Source organism: Archocentrus centrarchus, chromosome 1 (assembly GCF_007364275.1).
Source record: "Archocentrus centrarchus isolate MPI-CPG fArcCen1 chromosome 1, fArcCen1, whole genome shotgun sequence".
NCBI lineage: Eukaryota > Metazoa > Chordata > Actinopteri > Cichliformes > Cichlidae > Archocentrus > Archocentrus centrarchus.
This window is the reverse complement of record NC_044346.1, coordinates 38,585,751-38,603,974: the sequence shown is the minus strand read 5'-3', so window position 1 is coordinate 38,603,974 and position 18,224 is coordinate 38,585,751. Positions and strand designations below refer to the sequence as shown.

The 18,224-nt window shown below is 44.0% G+C and overlaps 1 protein-coding gene across 1 annotated transcript in view; it reads left to right on the top strand.

Moving 5' to 3' along the window:
* The first annotated feature begins 3,885 nt into the window (after window positions 1–3,885).
* Window positions 3,886–18,224, top strand: part of LOC115787993 (sodium/potassium/calcium exchanger 3-like) — a 65,027-nt gene continuing 50,688 nt past the window's right edge. The window contains exons 1-2 of the mRNA XM_030740837.1: window positions 3,886–4,330; window positions 9,148–9,279. Coding sequence (XP_030596697.1) covers window positions 4,126–4,330; window positions 9,148–9,279 — 337 coding nt within the window. The 5' untranslated portion in view covers window positions 3,886–4,125. The remainder of the gene's footprint in view (window positions 4,331–9,147; window positions 9,280–18,224) is intronic.

The window sequence follows — 18,224 nt, the reverse complement described above, 5'->3', positions numbered from 1 at the left end:
AGAGGGAACACATGACCCAGATATGTCTGCTAGCTAGTTACCTATCCTTGGTGCTTCAAATTGGGCTAGAACTGCAGCGTTCCTCTGCAGTGGCTGCACTGTGATCCCGGTGCCAGAGGAAGGAGGAGGCGGGCCGTGTGGATTATTGATGTACTGTACAAACATCTCCGAGGGCTGGACCAGGGCAGGGTTGAGCAGGACAGATGTCTCACTGTGGGGAGTCACCTGTTTGTGTGTGTGTTGATGTGGGGCAGGGCAGTGGGCGCGGTGTCAGTCGGACATGGGAAACTGGGTTAAATTCCAGGCATTCTCCTACATCTGAAGCCGCGCTGTTTCTGGTTTGTCTTTTCTACAACTTATCTTCCATCTTGTGTGTGTGAGAGAGTCCTTTGCCAAGCCTGCTGGCTATGGAAAAACAATTTAACTGGATTTAATTTGTCGCCCCCTCCTCCCCACCCACACTCCTCCTCCTTCCTCTTCCCTCCTTCCCCACAGTTATTTCTTGCGTCTGGGAGTTTTGGGGGAATTCAGCCTGTTTAGAAACTCCATGCCCGGTCTGAGCTGGCTTTAGAAGTTAGACAGGACTGGTTTCATGGCAGATTAAAGGCCTTGAATCATGTCTGCGTCATCATGGGAGAGTAAACAATGTCCATCTGATTTAAAAGAAAGCTGTGCAGGCCTCATCAGAATCTGATGCGGGAGCGTCGCTCGTATCCCGCCTGCCTCTAGGATCACTCCCAGCTCTTTGCTCTGAAGGGTTAATAAAGCACAATGAAACCAGTTGCCTAGAGCCCTGACCACTTTTTTCCATTCTTGCTGGAAAGTTTCCAGTGCTATTTATATGAAACCTCAGGCCCCACAATCAAGAAACCCGCTTGGCTGGGATCGAGTATTATCCATTATCCTTAAGTTCGGTTTCACTCAAAAGCACTGCATTAAAAACCCGTCAGAAATGGCCGAGGCTGGAATCTGCGGTCCGTGTCATCTCTGTGGACTCAGACCTGCAGCGAGCGAGCAGGCACCGGTCAAATCAACCCACACGACCTAACGACTGTTGTATAAGCAAAGAAAACATCACAGCACATCAGTGCTGGAGTGAGATGATGATGATGATGATGATGTGCTCACCTTTTTATGGACCAAATATCTGAACAGAAACAAACAGGTTTGTTTTTTTATCCATGTTCAGAAGGGCTGGTATTCAGTTTGAGCCGTGATATCGACATATTTCACAGTGATAATTTTATTACTGTTATTATTTGCAGAAGCCTGCAATTGGCTCTGTGTGAGGGTTTTTCATGAAAACTACTAAAGAACTTTATTATTATTCAATTTTTCTGCAAGTATAAGCTGTTTAATGGGGGTCCTATTAAAAGATATTCCCAGAAGAGGGCAGTCAAAGACACACCTGAACCCACCAAACAAGTCTTTATCAGTAGGAGACACAAATAGATGCAGTTTAATAAATGTTCATATTAAAAGAGGACATATTTGCTTTTCCTCATTTTCGGTCATGTACTATTAAAACATGGGACATGTTTAACAGCAGCGTCCCAGGTTTTAAAACCAGTGTGTGTAGATCAGGGGGTCATCTTAGCTCTGCCTTCTGTTTATGAGGGGCAGCCAATCAGAAGAAAGATGGCTTCCACTGAGGGGCTGTCATCAGTATAACGAGGATTAAGTTAAACTGTGAATCATGCAAAGCTGCTTTTGTAGAGTCCAGCACTAAAAATGTGAAGTGAGAAATGAGCATCAGAGGTGCCCTTTAATTAACTTCCTTATAATAATTTATGTATTAATTTAACCTGCAAATCACGTGTGTTGTTTACAAGTGCATCAGTGGGGAATTTTCTATTTTGACCACATTTAATTCTATGTGCTCTGCCGTGTTACATATACACACCTTCACCCAGGTTAGGTGTGGTTTTCTCTGCTGTGATTGGAGCACAGGTACATGCACATATTCATGAATTGGGATCCTGAGCTGTGAGGCGCGCCTCCTCGCTCCTGCCTCTGTTCACTATGTTGCTGATCATAAACAGTCTGTGGCTGCGTCCAGCTGAACTCTGTGTGTTTGTTCGGGTGTATTTGAAGTGGTCGTGATCAGATAAGCTTGCAGCATTTAAAACATATTAAAGCTGCACAGCCACCTGTAGTCACTTTCAGCTCATTGTTTTGGTTTCATGATCAGCTGTTTTCATAAATCCAAAGTTGGCTACAAACTTACAGCAGAGCTAAAAACATTAAATACTCGACTGATTTTTGCCCGGTAGCAGAAACTCTTTCAGCTGTAATGTTGCTCCTCGTGTGCTGGGACTGTTCACTGACCGCTTTATGAGGCGATGATGCATCAAGTATTGTAGCTTTAATGACTCATTCTTAAAGGATTCATTTTGGCCTTGCATATTTTCCATTAATTTAGCAATTATGGCTCTATGGATCATGTGACCTTTACACTCGCCACTTCCTTTATGAGGAGACAGAAAACTGCTCAAATCTGAGCACCTAGCCTGAGTTCATTTTACTTCAATTATACAAACACTTGTTTTCAACTTGGATGAAAGCGACCACAGAAATGAGCTGTTTAAAGCTACAGGAGGAAAGTGAGTCCAGGCATGAAAGCCTCAGACAAGTGTTAGACGTCCTGCATCAAATATCATCGCCAGAGGGTACTTTTGAGGCTCTGATGTGCACGACATGATAAGAAATGGCCTTAAAACTTGCTCCTATAGTTCTGTAGTACATCTATGCCATAGTGGTGACTGCCATTCTGCATTGCTACAGCATCAAAAGTGAAACTGAGCCGTTTGTGCTGGAATGTATTTGCTAATAAATACTGAATGAAAGTTACGTTTAATGAAATGCAGGAAAGAAAAAAGAACTGAGTTTAAACACTGTGATCTACATGGGAAGAAGCTGTTGCCTCAGCACTGTGGTCATGGCCCTGCACCCTGTCCACGGTGTCCCTAAATTGGATAAGTAGAAGAAACTAATTAACTGGATGTTTGGATGATGGATTGGTTGACTGATTTCAGACTGTTACATGTTGTTTAAGTAACAGACTGAAATTCTCTAAATTGTATCAGTCACCAAAACTGAAGTCCAGACATGTCGGATGGCACAGCACGCCACAGTATCAGTCAGATGGATCTGTTAAAAGAACCTCCAGGCCCAGATCAGTGGCTCCAAACAGCGGATGTGAACTCTGCCAGACAGCTAGCAGGTACAGCCGCCTGTGTCAGGGCCTCTCCCCTAGCTTCAAGCCTTCTTAGTGTCCATTGGGGGTGAGGTATAAAATATTAAACCCTGTAGAGTTCTTATGAAGGAGGAAGCTATTCAAACATGCCAGAAAAACATTTTTATAACAGGCTGTAAACATTTCTGTGGTAAAGTTGGACATTTTAACAGGAAGTCTGTAGCCAAGTGGCCACTAGAGGCTCTGCAGCCTCGGAGGTTGCTGCCTGTTTTCCGCGTACATTATTAAAGTAGCGCAGGTTACACACCTGCGCTGATCACCTGTAGGCTTGGATCCTGGACAGATGCGCGTCTGTCTAGCGGGGGATTCTTTTTAGTGGGCGTGTCCTGATGTCAGCTGATCATCATGGTAAATGTGACAACTTTGATATTACACACATTTAAAAGTTAAATGTGTTAAAGGTGAGTCTTAGTGCCAAATATCGAAGCTGAGCACATACAAAGCTTTTTTTTTTCTCACCGGTTTCAGTATGAATGCTGATTTTGGACCGGGTTTCAGGGCCGTCACGGTGCCCCCCCCCCCCTCCTCTTTCTCCTCCTCTCAGCAGAGGGACGCATCCATGGAGAGCCTGTGCAGCCGTCCTCAGCCTCACCACTTCCAGAACCACATTCCAGCATGACATAAGAAGGCAAACCGGCTTTTCCAAGCAGCAGCTCGCAGCTTTTTTGCCCTGTTTCTCTTTCTTTTTCTTTTTTCCCTTTTTTGCCTCGCAGCATCCCAGCGGTGCCAATCTAACTTTCTGCCCCCTTCCTCTTGTACTTCTTCACCCGTCTCCGGGAGAGAAGTCAGTTCCTGGGAATTAAAGGAGCTGGTTCGGTTTTGTCCCCCCTTTATCCTTTTCTTTTCCGCTTCTTTTTTGTACTTCTTGGATGCGCATGGATGTGGCAGCAGCGGAAGCGGGCATGTCTCAGCCGGGTATCCGACTCCGGAATCGGGAGACGCAAGTGATGCCGAACCAGAAGAAGGTGAAAGCGCGGCGGAAACGGCGAAAGGAGTTGGTTTTAATCCAGATATGCTTGTTCGGCGGCTTGCTCCTGGTCGTTAAAGGGTTTTCCTCCTTAGCGGAAAATTCAGGTGAGAACTGAAGCCGTGAATCCCCCTCCGCAGATGCAGTCCGCTTGTTTAATTCCTGTACATGCTCGCCGTTTATTCCTCCTCTTTTCCATTCTAACACAGTTATAGTAAAAACATGGCATTATGAAACCTATAGAAATGTACAGTTTTGTAAACATAGAAGCAAACAGACTTTATTGATGTCCGCTTTACATTTGATCAACACTCAGGAAACGATGAAGTAAATGAGTAGAGAAGTAAAACGGCCTGAAACGCACTAATAATTGTAAAAATGATAAAACACAGGTTAATGAGGAGAACGTGCGAAAAAAAAGGAAACTGCGCAGTAGATTAGCAGTAATTCTGCAGCAAATTAACTGTAATGTGCAAATGTATTCCTCTACCTTAGCAGCTGTACCCAAAGATCATCACTCATGGCCGTAAGAGCCCCAAATCGACCTGAACAAGCCTCACAGGGGTGTCAGTGCTGTCATACAGTGCAGTATAATTCATGTGAGCTTTAACTGTGGGAAACTATTCAGAGCCGGGAATGCAGAGACTCCTGCATGTTCAGGTGTCTCAGCTGCAGACAGGGGAAATTAGGGCAGCGAACCCCAGGGCATGCAAGCCCGCCTGCATCTCCCAGGTTACTGCAAAGGGTCATCAATCAGTCAACCAGTCATTACAGACTCAGGGGTCCCGATTAAAATAAGTGACATAAAATAAACAAACAACAAAAAAAAGGCACATACAAGCACAGGAAGGAGGATGTATATATAAAATATATTTAAAAAATCATATATAAAAATCATTGTCCTATAAAAAGACAGCAGTGTCTCCACAGCTGGCTTTGATAGCATGTTGCACTAAACCTTAAACTTGACAAACCCACAGTTACTGACATTTAACTAGCCCTGAACCCCCTCCGTCTCTTCTGTTCTACAGATGATGGTGGTGCTCTTACAGGTATTGCAGCTGATTTCATATTTGCACACCATAAACAGAACGTACTGAATGCAGCTACAGGAGATCAGCTGCACACACAATGTGATTCACCAAAATGCCACTGATCATGCACCCAGTTTTACAGGATTTCTACTTCTTTACACTCTGTTGCTCTTCTTTGTGAAATGATTTGCAGCAGCAGAACATCTGCACCCCTCGACTCCATGCCTGCGTGTTCCTCCTCCTCTGTTTTTATCTATCACTGTGTGACTCAGCTAAAGTGAGAAGTATTTATCACTTTCTGTGGACAGAAGGTCTGCATGAATATTCATGCACTCGTGATTTGTGCATCATCGGTCCTTCCTCCCCGCTGTGTTACACGTAAAAGCAGCTCTGCACGCGCTCAACGCTGCAGAAGAACAAGAGGCAACACATTTAATGCATCTCCCCTGTCCTCGTTATGTTCCTGTTAACTCTTAATCAGCACACTGGAATATCAATTAAAGTCGATTATTTATGATGCGCTTAATGACGTTCTGCCAATTTGAGCTTGGTGTTACGGATCTAGCAGCGGAGCTCTCATTGCCTCCTCACAGGGTCACATTAATCACTCCCACACTCCCCTACTTCTTCACTCCCAGTGCAAGACAGCAAAAGATATAGAAGCAGGGAGGAAGAGTGCACTGCTGGCATGCACACCTCAGTGCAGCTGCTGCTGATGTGTGGCGTGGTGAAGGTGAGGCTAGGTGAGGAGTTCAGCCAGACCCTGAGGAGGTTTTAATTCTTTCTGAATCCTTGTCTTAGGCCAGACTTGTGTTTGGCAGGGTGGAAAGGGCCGAGTGCTTCTGCCGGGTTCTGTGAAGTATGAAATGAATTCAATGGTGTTGCTCCTTTCTTGAAGAATGTGCAGATGTAGCCACAGTGGGAGCCCCCCACTTTGTGCTCTGCGTTGTTGCTCCACCCGCCCTGGAGAGGATTTTGTTTTGGAAAATCATGAAATTCCCCTTCAATGTATGAATTGTGGGGGATGAAGGGGAGAGGAAGAGGAGGAGAAGGGGGCACCAAATTGACACATCTGTGGAGCTCCGCTCCAGCTGTTCGCTATCCTAACATTACATGAAGAATCAATCTTTAATGTGGCAAAGAATACAGAACAGGACATTAAAAATAAATCATTATACTCGACATGCTCTTTGCTACCTGCAAAAATGCTGCAAAACAAACCGCTTAAAGGCACAGAGTGAAGTCTGCATCCAAAATCAGTCTCATCTCCATGTAAACAGGAAAATAAGGAGAACGTTCTTGGGTTTAGAAACAGAAGCCTGGATCCAGAGCAGCACGGGGACCGAAGGTGAGCACGCCATTGTCACAGATACAGAACCAGTCAGCAAAAAAGAAAGAAGGATGTGTCCTTGGGGTCTCAAAGGATCGCCTCTAAACCACTTCTGATGGGGGGAAACAGGACTAATGTCACAGTGGACAGTGGAGAAGGGTCTTATTTACTGACACAGCCCAGTTAGAGATTACTCTGTGCTATAAAGGTGTATATAAGGAAACCAACAGCAGATACAGCCGTCGATTAAACTCCCAGTAAAACATGTCCCTGACCAAGGAGAAGCTTCACTTCAGAGACGAGCTCCTCTGGTCTGCATCGTGTGGTGAGAAGTCTTCTGGAGCAATGAGATGATGGAATAACAGTTATCAGTTCATAAACTGGTGGAGTCCATGCAGCCTGAGTGAGGATGCTTTTAAAGCAAAACTGGGAAGAAAAAATGGAAGTTTATGTAGATTATCCAGTGATTAAAGCCAAATTCTGAAGTTTGTAATGAAACAAATACTCATAAAATAAATTAACCTTAATGTACAGGGGTTGGACAATGAAACTGAAACAGCTGTCATTTTAGTGTGGGAGGTTTCATGGCTAAATTGGACCAGCCTGGTGGCCAATCTTCATTAATTGCACATTGCACCAGTAAGAGCAGAGTGTGAAGGTCCAACTAGCAGGCTAAGAGCATAGTTTTGCTCAAAATATTGCAATGCACACAACATTATGGGTGACATACCAGAGTTTAAAAGAGGACTAATTGTTGGTGCATGTCTTGCTGGCGCATCTGTGACCAAGACGGCAAGTCTTTGTGATGTATCAAGAGCCACGGTATCCAGGGTAATGTCAGCATACCACCAAGAAGGACGAACCACATCCAACAGGATTAACTGTGGACGCAAGAGGAAGCTGTCTGAAAGGGATGTTCGGGTGCTAACCCGGATTGTATCCAAAAAACATAAAACCACGGCTGCCCAAATCACAGCAGAAATAAATGTGCACCTCAGCTCTCCTGTTTCCACCAAAACTGTCCGTCGGGAGCTCCACAGGGTCAATATACACGGCTGGGCTGCTACAGCCAAACCTTTGGTCACTCGTGCCAATGACAATGTCGGTTTCAATGGTGCAAGGAGCCCAAATCTTGGGCTGTGGACAATGTGAAACATGTATTGTTCTCTGATGAGTCCACCTATACTGTTTTCCCCACATCCGGGAGAGTTACGGTGTGGAGAAGCCCCAAAGAAGCGTACCACCCAGACTGTTGAAGCATGGGGGTGGATCAGTGATGGTTTGGGCTGCCATATCATGGCATTCCTATTTCCTGGCAATACTTGTGCTAGATGGGCACGTCACTGCCAACGACTACCGAACCATTCTGGAGGACCATGTGCATCCAATGGTTCAAACATTGTATCCTGAAGGCGGTGCCGTGTATCAGGATGACAATGCACCAATACACACAGCAAGACTGGTGAAAGATTGGTTTGATGAACATGAAAGTGAAGTTGAACATCTCCCACGGCCTGCACAGTCACCAGATCTAAATATTATTGAGCCACTTTGGGGTGTTTTGGAGGAGCGAGTCAGGAAACGTTTTCCTCCACCAGCATCACGTCGTGACCTGGCCACTATCCTGCAAGAAGAATGGCTTAAAATCTATCTGACCACTGTGCAGGACTTGTATATGTCATTCCCAAGATGAACTGACGCTGTATTGGCCACAAAAGGAGGCCCTACACCATACTAATAAATTATTGTGGTCTAAAACCAGGTGTTTCAGTTTCATTGTCCAACCCCTGTACCTTCAGTGGTATAATAATGTGCCTTTGTGCACTGTATCACTGTATATGTGCACACGCTAGACCTCAGTGCAGCATTCAGTACCACTGATCACAACATTTTACTGCTGAAACTGGAATAAACTGTTGGTGTTACAAGAAGTGTGCTATGCTGCTTTGAATCATATCTGACAGATTACACTTTGTTTAAACGAGGAGTCTTCTTCACACAAAAGTTAGTCATGGAGTTCCACAAGGTTCTACGCCGGGACCAATACTGTTTACATTATACATGCTTCCCTTAGTGTTAGAAAACACTGCATGTCTTAAAATCATAAAGGCCTGGATGACCTCTAATTTTCTACTTCTAAATTCAGACAAACGCAACACTGTGAGGACATGTCCTTCAACACGGACGTGAAACAAATATGTACGACTGCTTTCTACCATCTGCTTCAGGCTGGGCTACTATTTTATGATTTTTTTTTTTTTGTTCTATCCACCTATAAATTAAAGAATGTAAGTAAGTGAGACATAACTGTTTGATTAGGAAGTAGTGTATTAGAATTAATGTGATTACAGTTTGGAACACGTTACACCCAACAATGCTAATAACCCGCTTCCACCACCAGGCCTGTGGGTTTGGAGCAGCACTTAATGTGACAGACACACCACACAAACACAGAAATGGAGTAAAAGTATAAAAGGAGAGGATGCAGGCCAGAAATGGACAACCACACACTCTCCCATCAACATCATTCCCTTCTGAAAGTCCTTTTTTCTCCTTCCAGGTTTTGATGTCTCCAGCCACAGCAGCGAGGACCAGGAGAGGTGGGTCGGAAGGAGACTGCTGCATGAAACAGACAACAGCAGCCTGGAGGAAATAGAGATCGAAGAAGGACCGAAGAACTGCACCGCTCCAGGTAAGACAAGATGATAGAAAGAGGACACCCTAGTGCCCCCCGCTCTCTTCCTCAGAACAAAGAGAGGAAGACAAAAAAAGAGGAACCAAATCATGTACCTTCTCTCTGTCCCCTCCAATTTTCGCTTCCTAATGTGGGGTAACCCAGATTGTGAGGTCAGATGATTTCCCATGAGCACACGCTACAGCATGCGGTGACATTCTGGCTGCCTCAGCGGTTTTCACACTCAGCCTTCATCACATTTTTTTTTAGGATCCTGCAGATTTCATTCTCACTCCCTCCGCCTAGCTTCCCCTGTCTGTCTCACACCAGCTCTCTGTCATTCCTTCCTTCCTTATTCCTTCATGCATTTTTTCCCCCAGCAGGAAAAAAAAATCCTGCTTCCATGGCAACCTTTTTAATCCTGCCATCAATGAACATGTGAGGATTCTTCGTTTGTAAAGTTTCAGAAATCAGACACCTGTGCTTACCTTGAACATTTCTAAACATCACATAAAACCGACAGCAGCAACTAAACGAGCTGAAAAATGAAGTGCTGCAGTTCCTCTAATGGCCACTCGAGGCTGGATCCAGCAGTGAGTCAGTCCCCGTGCTAAAAAAGTCCAACTTAACAGCAGAAATTACTGATGGGAATTTCAGCTCTTTTCAGAGAGCCGGCTCTTTAGGCACGGCTCCCAAAGAAGAGCCGGCTCTTTCGGCTCCCAAATGGCTCCTTAGATTTTAATTTTTAAAAAAGTGTAAAATGAATTACTAATGTAAAAACATACATTAGGCCTATATCAAACATTTTTTTTATGTACTCAACATATAATAGAGTGCTCCAAATACAAATTATAAAACACAAGATTGGAAATCAGAAAAAACAAGGGCCTTTGAGGAGTTGATCCTGTTTCTCCTGCCTGATGACCTGCCCTGTTTTGTTCTTCTAATTGCACTGAGTGATGAACAATTTGTATACAGTATACCTGTGTAGGTTGTTTGTGCAGCCTGCTTGATATTAAATTTTAAATTTGCAGTCTACACTCTGTCTGTCTATCAGAATAATCCTTTAACACCAGGCGATTGCTGCTGAATGGCGGGTTTCCTGACCTTACTAGCTGCGAACAGCTGATTAAGACGTACTGTCTCACAGCAGAGTCAGCTGGTCAAAGGAACTTGATCAGCTGGCTTTTTACCGTAACTCCACGACCATTCGTGCTATCGAAAAAATTCAAACGGTTCCTGAAAGCTCAGAAATTGCACTTCACAGTCATGTAGTGGTATTACGGTATTTGTGACTGGAAGTCTGCAAATGCCGGCACTTTTGAAGTACGCGGTGTCTCCTTCCACATGTTTGGAGGTATAAGGTTAAAATGTGTCCAGTCTTTACTACGCTTTCTGTCACTCATTTTCCGCACCGTTCCCACGTGTAGCCTCTATGTAACGCGCAACTTCCTCTGGCTCTTTTCTGTCTCCGAGCGAATTTTGCAGGAGCCCCTCCCTCCCTGGTCTTTGTTTACTTACTGCGCAATGTGTCCGTGGACCCTCCTTCTCCCGAGCATATGCTACCATTTATCTTAACCAATCACGTGCGGCTTCCACAAAAAAAAAAAAAAAAAATCAAACGAACAAAAAGAAAAAAGAAACAGCTCCCTACCAGGAGCCGGTTCCCGTCGTTCACTTCAAAGAGCCGGCTCTTAGAGCCGGATCGTTCGCGGCTGGCCCATCACTAGCAAAAATAAACATGTTTGCAGCTTGCAAGAAAATACAGCTGTACAGTTGGTAAATATAACTTGCCTGTTTAAACTTTATGAAGGCTAAAATTTAAGGGCATGACTGAGGTGATGCTGACACAGAGCGCTGGAGGCGCTAGCTGTCTGCTCAGCTTCAACATTGCAATTTGGAGTCGTTGAAGTGTGTTTGTGATGTTGGTGCCTTTTGGATAGTACAGCCTATGGATGCAGCTGTTACAAACTACGTGGCGAGTAGTTAGCGGGTGTTTACAGATAAGTCATCATCTTTCATGCAAACTACAGACCAAGGCAACCTGCTAGCAACCAGAGCGATCGGGATGAGCCTGTGCGTGCGACAAACTGTCTGTGGATTCTAATCAATCTTGCTAGCAGATATAAATTAGCAATTCACCCTCTCATCCAAATATGGTCATTTTGGCTTATACAAACCAGCATGGTGGCACCCAGAGTGTTAAAACTGTTGCTTCAAAATGGGTAATGTGACTACAGCCATCTTTTATGTACAGTCTGTGGGTGTAACCCATCCTCAGGCATCCGTGGATTCTCACCATGACCCTGTCTATTTTTAAAAGTAGATGGACTGAAATTAGGTGTTCAGTGCAGCTCTAAGTGATGCAGAGAAAGGTGACATTTGTCTCTTACCTTGAACAGAGACAATCGTCCTCTTCTCAGAGGGAGGGGCGGTCCTTTGTGAGCTCGTTAAGCAAAATGGCCATCATCAATCTCCTTTCTCACCCTGTCAAGGTCGCTGCTGTCATCTATAAAGAGAGTTGAGGTCAAAGTTCAACTTATTCTCTTCTCCTGCTGATTATACGGTAGCTGCTATTTTCTCCTCTCTCTGCTAAATATAAAGCTCATACCCCGGTGGCTTCAGCCCCCAGGTCCCTCCTGAGAACAGCAAGGTTTTTGCTAAATAACCTCTATTTTATGAAAGTCTTGTGATGTTCTGGTGATTTCTGCTTGAGACTGGATTGAGATGCATAAAATATGCTTCTATGGGTGACTTGTTGAGTCATCATATATGTGACCTTTGACTGGAAAGTGCAGGATGTGAAGAGGGAACGGAGAAATCATGTTTGTATGTTATGTTTAGGGCAGATCAGAAAAACAGCTTCAGTCTGTGAAATGTGAAAGAACAGTTAAAAACAAAAACCCCCACTATTTATTAAATGTCTACAAGATGTTGAAACAGCCCATTATCTCCATAATGAATGTTTAATCTACCCGGTAATATGCAGTATCAAGGGAACTTTGTGCAGTGACATACAAAGTGCGGATATAAAGGATATAAAGGAGTTGTATGTCTGGAGTTTGTGCCCAGTTCAGGACCTGCCATTAATGTTCACTGTATTCACTCTAATCATAAGGAGCCCCTGAAGAGGAACTACCAATGTACTAGTATTGGGGAGTACTGCAGTACCTGAATGTGAAAAAGTCCCCTGAAGGAGAAGCGGTTTTATAAATGGCCTCAGTGGTTTATGAGGCTGGCACCTCATGGTTGCAATAGAATGACAAACTAGAATCTGTGTCAACTATTGGTGGTTACATGTGGAGTTACATTTCAGACAATGGTTTTGGGCGCCCGGGTTGCTCAGTGGAAGAGTAGGCGACCATGTATGCTGCGACCATGTGCAGGCAGAGCAGGTTCGAGTCCCGAACCTGATACTCTTTGCTGGGTGTCTGCCCCCCATCTCTACTCCCGCTTTCCTGTCACTCTCTACCACCAATACCGCCGCTGTGGCCAAAAAAGAAAATGGTTTTGATGAAGCAGAAGAAAGCAGGACATTAATGAAAGAAAGCCAGCAGTCCTGTCCTGGTCTTGATTGCACTCAGAAAGCATGCACATGTTGGGTCTAATCTGAGCCACTTCTGGCACTTATAGTTCAGTTATAGCACTAATAAATGTTCTGCAGCCCAGATGTGGCTCAAATTTTACAACACACCTGACATCTGGCCCACATGTTGGGTGGACCTGTGGATGAGGCAAGGCAGACACACATCATGACTCAAAGTAGTCGGTAAAGGCGCATGGATAACTATAAATATGGGCAATGTTTGGGCCCATAGGTATCTGGGTACTCAGGAGGAGGCGATCACAACCACTCAAGATAATTAAGATAATGATTCCAGAAGCAGCTCAAACACAGTATGTCTACTTTTGATAAAAGCTGCACAAGATCAGGGAAGTCAGACATGTAGCATTAGGTAGGAAGCGATAAGAAGAAAGAGTTATATGATATTAAATCAGCAAAGCCAGTTGAAAATGCCTGAAATGCTGTTTTAAAGTAAGCAAAGTTTTTGAACTTTCAGAAAGTACTGCCCTCGAAGCACGAACTTTCTGAGGGTAAGGTGAAGTGTTTCCACTGTAGGAACTTATCCTAGGAAATAGGAAACTTCTAAGGAACTCAGTAGGCACTTTTCCATTTTAGGAACTCGGGGCAGGTGTGAGGCCTCTAAATAGACCTCCTTTCTTTTGGTGTCTTTGCCACCAGACTTGCAAGGAGTTGTAAAGGCTTCAAATAGCTAAACAACAAAATCAATGGCCCTGAAAGAAGTCATACAGAAACTGTTCCTGGTGTTACATCCTGTTTTATTTTGGTGTTTCCTTTTCCTATCTCTATCCTGATTCACTGTTTGGCTAGCACCTGTCCTGGCTTGTGGGCTGGGCCTATGTAGGTGGGTTATTTGTTCAGTTCTCGCTCTCTTCAGCAGCACATTTGACTTGCTTCGTATATCCTTCTCATTTGTCTGTTCATCTACTTCACCCTGGCGTTGTGTCCATTGTTATCGAGGTAGCTGTAACATAGTAATAGGGGGTTGTCCGGGATCTGAACATAGTTCTGTAGCTTTAGCTTAGTAAGGAGATATGGCACACGAGTTAGTTTTAGACTTCTCCCAGAAAAACCACAAGGCCATTGAGAAAAAGGCCTTAGTGTTGCACCGTGCAGTATTTTGAACTGTACAGTACAGTATTGCTTTCTGGTACTTTCTTTAAGTACCCTTCAGGAACAGTTCTCCAAGCTTTTTGAAGGACATTGAAATCTCTTCTCTAGATTTTTGCTGCCTTTTGTTCTGTTGTCTGTCAGGATGATCCCACACTGCTTCAATAATGTTGAGGTCGGGGCTCTGGGGAGGCCAATCCATGACTGATAGTGTTCTATTGTGTGTTTTTCTTTACAATTATGCTTTTACTGCATTGCCAGAGTGTTTGGGACCATTGCCATGCTGAAAAATAAAACTGTTGTCATCAGACATGTTGGTGTCTGATGACAACAGTGCATATTGGATCAAAATCCAATGGTAGTTTTCTGTATTTATAATTCCGTCAGTTTTGACAAGTTCCCCAACACCACAGGCCGAAGTGCAGCTCAAACCATGACAGAGCCTCCACCATGTTTTGCAGATGATTGTAGATACTCACTGTTGTACCTCTCTCCTGACCTCCTCCATACTTAATGAAGATTTTTAACCAAATCTCATTTCATAACACCTGCTGCCACAAATTTTCAGTCCAGTTATTATGTAATTTGGCAAACCTCAGCCTTTTCTCCCAGTTTCTTGTCCTGAAGAATGGTTTCTTGACAGCCCCCCCCCCTACTTTCACTGATGATTGATTTCTGATGAAATTGTGAACAATAGATGGATCAACTGAAAGGCCAGATGCATCTCTCAGGTCCTGTGTCAGGTCTTTGGTCCTGTTTCTTTAGACCATGACATTTAGTTTTTTAGACCTGACACTTCTTCTTCTGTACTCCACTTGTCCAGTTTCCTCAAATTTGTTAAGAACACAGCACAGATAAGGTGGACAGACAATGAGATATGCCAAGTTTTCAGCTAATAGCTCTTTGGGAATCACCTTGTTGGTGCAAAAATACTATTTCATGCTGTGTTATCTTTGGCCTTTTCTAAATAAATTCAGTTACAGAAATGGGAACAAATGTTCTCAAAAGCTTGGAAAAAGGTGACTATACCTCTTGAATTTCTTTCCTTTTTTTTATCCAGATGTTTCACATCTGGATAAGAGCTGAGACATCTTCAAATAATATATATTTTTAAAGAAGTCCACTTGCCTTTTTTCAAGCTCTTATATCTTCTGCTTTGTGTAGATACAACACTGGTTCATACCTTGTGTTAGGAGCCTTTGTTATGCTCAAATGACTCACAGGTCAGTGTTAAGTGGCTTAACAAACAAACAATAACCATTCCTCTGAAAATGGGCAGGTACAAAGACTGAACTGAAAATGAGTGAAAAAGCAGCCGATGACCAAAGAAAAAGAAAACTGTGAGAACTATTCCTCAAGACCACTTTTAAAAATTACAAAAATGTCTGGCTCCTTGGATGCAAAATTTAAAGAATGAGGGGTGGGCCAAGATTTTTGCACAATACAGTATTTTAGTTCCTCTGTGCAACCTGTTGGTGTTATCATAACCCTCTAGTGCTTCTCCGTCACACGGACAATAAGAACAGACGTTAATGTGCTGGGTCAGGAAAACCTCCTTCCTGACGGGTTGGGCTCCACTAAAAACAGCCTGCAGTGGAAAATTGTTTACAGTTTCCAAGATGTTAATTTAGACTTTGTCAATGTGATGGAAATGCTCTCAGTTCCTCGTCTCTGGATGAAGTTCCTCTGGTGGAAACTTAGAAGTTACCTAGACTCAGTTCAAAAGCAAAGATTTTGGTGTCTGGAATCAAAATGAACTAGCTTTTCCATCCATGTCACGGTACAACTTTTAATTGACTATCAGGACTGTTTTTATTAACTTCCTCTCAAATGGTTAATCAAGTGATCAACTGGTTTTGTGTGGGATCATGGAGCAGCTTGCACATGCATTTGTGCAGTGTGTGTGAGTTATTTCCACAGAGTAGAGCACAAGGCTGGCTGATGAGGAAGCATCCCAACATGAGCTCTGTGTTCTGGGAGGATGCAGCACGGCAGCGGCACTGACTGACTGATTGTTGCCTGAAATTAGAGACCTGCTGATCAAGTGCTCGAGAGTTGACAGAGAAAGAGAGAGCTCCTCATTTGCTAATTTTCTCCTTCCAGCCACACATGAAACAAGCTATCATACCCGTCATTACTTCTCCCTTCGTGATTTTAATTATGAGGACCCCGCTGCTTCTGTTTATTTCAGGCACTTGTTTATCCCCTCTCTCCATCGCCATGTCGGGGGAGAAAGAAGGGAAGCACAGGCAGTCGCTGGTAGAAACCTTTGAGAATGATTTGTTGCCTTTGATGATTATTTCCTTTCTCTTGGTCTTTTTGGCCGTTCAGATAATATCAGCGAGAGTTTGACTAGAAAATGGCTGTGAAGAGGCGGCTTTGTGTTTGCATGTTGTTCTGTAGGTGAGACCGAGTATTCAGAACGAGCCCTCTGTCCAGCTCCTGACCTTCATTTTATCATGAAAAACAGGAGTGTTTCATTTTGCTGCCCAGATCGAGCCCTTCCATGCATGAATAACAGCAGCCAGTCATTACTGACTCACTGTTTTATTCAAACTACTCTCAACTCTCTTCTTGTGTTGTAACAAGTGTTTAATGGCTATGAGTTTATGGTCTTAGCTGCTAGTTTCATTCCTTATTAAGACTTATCGACCTCATACTCGTCACAATTGGTTTCTGAGCACCATGCTGGCAATGGCAAAAACGCTTAGCTGACCTTACTAACCAATGATTGATATCATCATGAATACATCCATCTTTTAGAAATTTCTAATATCAGAACATTTTATTTATTGGTTTTTGGGAAATTTTGATCTGTACAGTCGTCTCTGGAGGAAAAAAACAACCCAAACTACAGGATTTGCCTTCCAAGGATGCTGGGTTTGTGCTGCTATTCAGTCTATTTTCTTACATCACTTCAACACTTCTCTTCCATCCACTCATCCATTTTCTACCACTTCTCTGGATCCAAGCTGTGGAAGTCTAAACAGAGATGTGCAGACATCCCTCCCCCCAGCCAGCTCTTCCAGCTCTTCTGGGGTGACACCAAGGCCATCCCAAACCAGCTGAGGAACTTAATATCTCCAGTGTGTCCTGGGTCTGCCTGGGGCCTTCTCCTCCCCCAGAGGAGACCATGTTTGGAACACCTCACCTAAGAGTTGTCCAGAAGACATCCTGGTCAGCTACCTGAACCACCTCAGCTCAGGTTCCTCTTGATGTTGAGGAGTAGTGGTTCTACTCTGGTCATTCCCTATCACTCGTGGCCTTAGGTGAGAGTAGAAGTATAGATTGACCAGATCTATCTGCATTAAGTTAGGGGCGTGGCTGCTCTGGTTTAAAGGTGGCCCGACACAGGCGGCTGTAGCCTCCACCTGTCTGCTGATATGTAGCTAAACTATAAAAGCCCTTCATGGATAAGAAAATGGCCTTAAAAAGCTGTTCATTATAGTGACCAGTGCGTTTTACTTTGAGGCCCCCACACATTTAGAAGAATAGAAGAAAACTCCACCTTAGAAGAAGTCTGAGCAACGGCGCGATCATCTGCAGTAAATCTGGAAGGATGCACTTTGTAAACACCATGAGCCCACACACCCACACACACTTTATCTTCCTTGTCTGTCCGTTTCACATGAATAAACACTGCCACAGCTTTTCTTTCAGTTTGCAGCACATTAGCAAACAGAGGTGTTTAATGTAACCCCCCGAGCTCCTCTGTGTACAGTAGCATCGGTGGTGTGATTAGGCAGAGCGTCTGGGTACCCCGTACACGTGACTGATTTCTCCAGGGGTCTTTCCCCAGTGGCTCTTATTAAAGTTCCTCTCCGCTCAGCTCAGCTCAGCTCCGACACAATGCTCCATTTTAGGAAAGGATCGAGGCTGCTGTGACTTAATCAGGGCTTCCCTGTGAGAAATGTGCTGCGTGTGAGTTGCTGAAGCATTAAGAATAGTATTGATTAATTCGAGGGTGCTGGTCCTGGATTCAGCAGTGAGTAGGAGAGCGTGTGCAGGTTTGCTCAGTGTGTAAGAACACAGATGTGTACGTGCACAGAGGGCCGGAGGATGCTCTTGCTTCACGTGGGCATCCTCCAGCCTCCTCCACACGTGCCAGAAGTAACTGAGTAAGCATCACCATAATACAGCTGATAAATCAATCCAATGAGAGCCCTCCACTAATCAAATGCAAAACTGACCCAAAGAGGAATGATTTCCTCAGAGAAATCCATTCTACCACATTAAAATTACATTAATAACTGTGAGTGGGTTGCATATT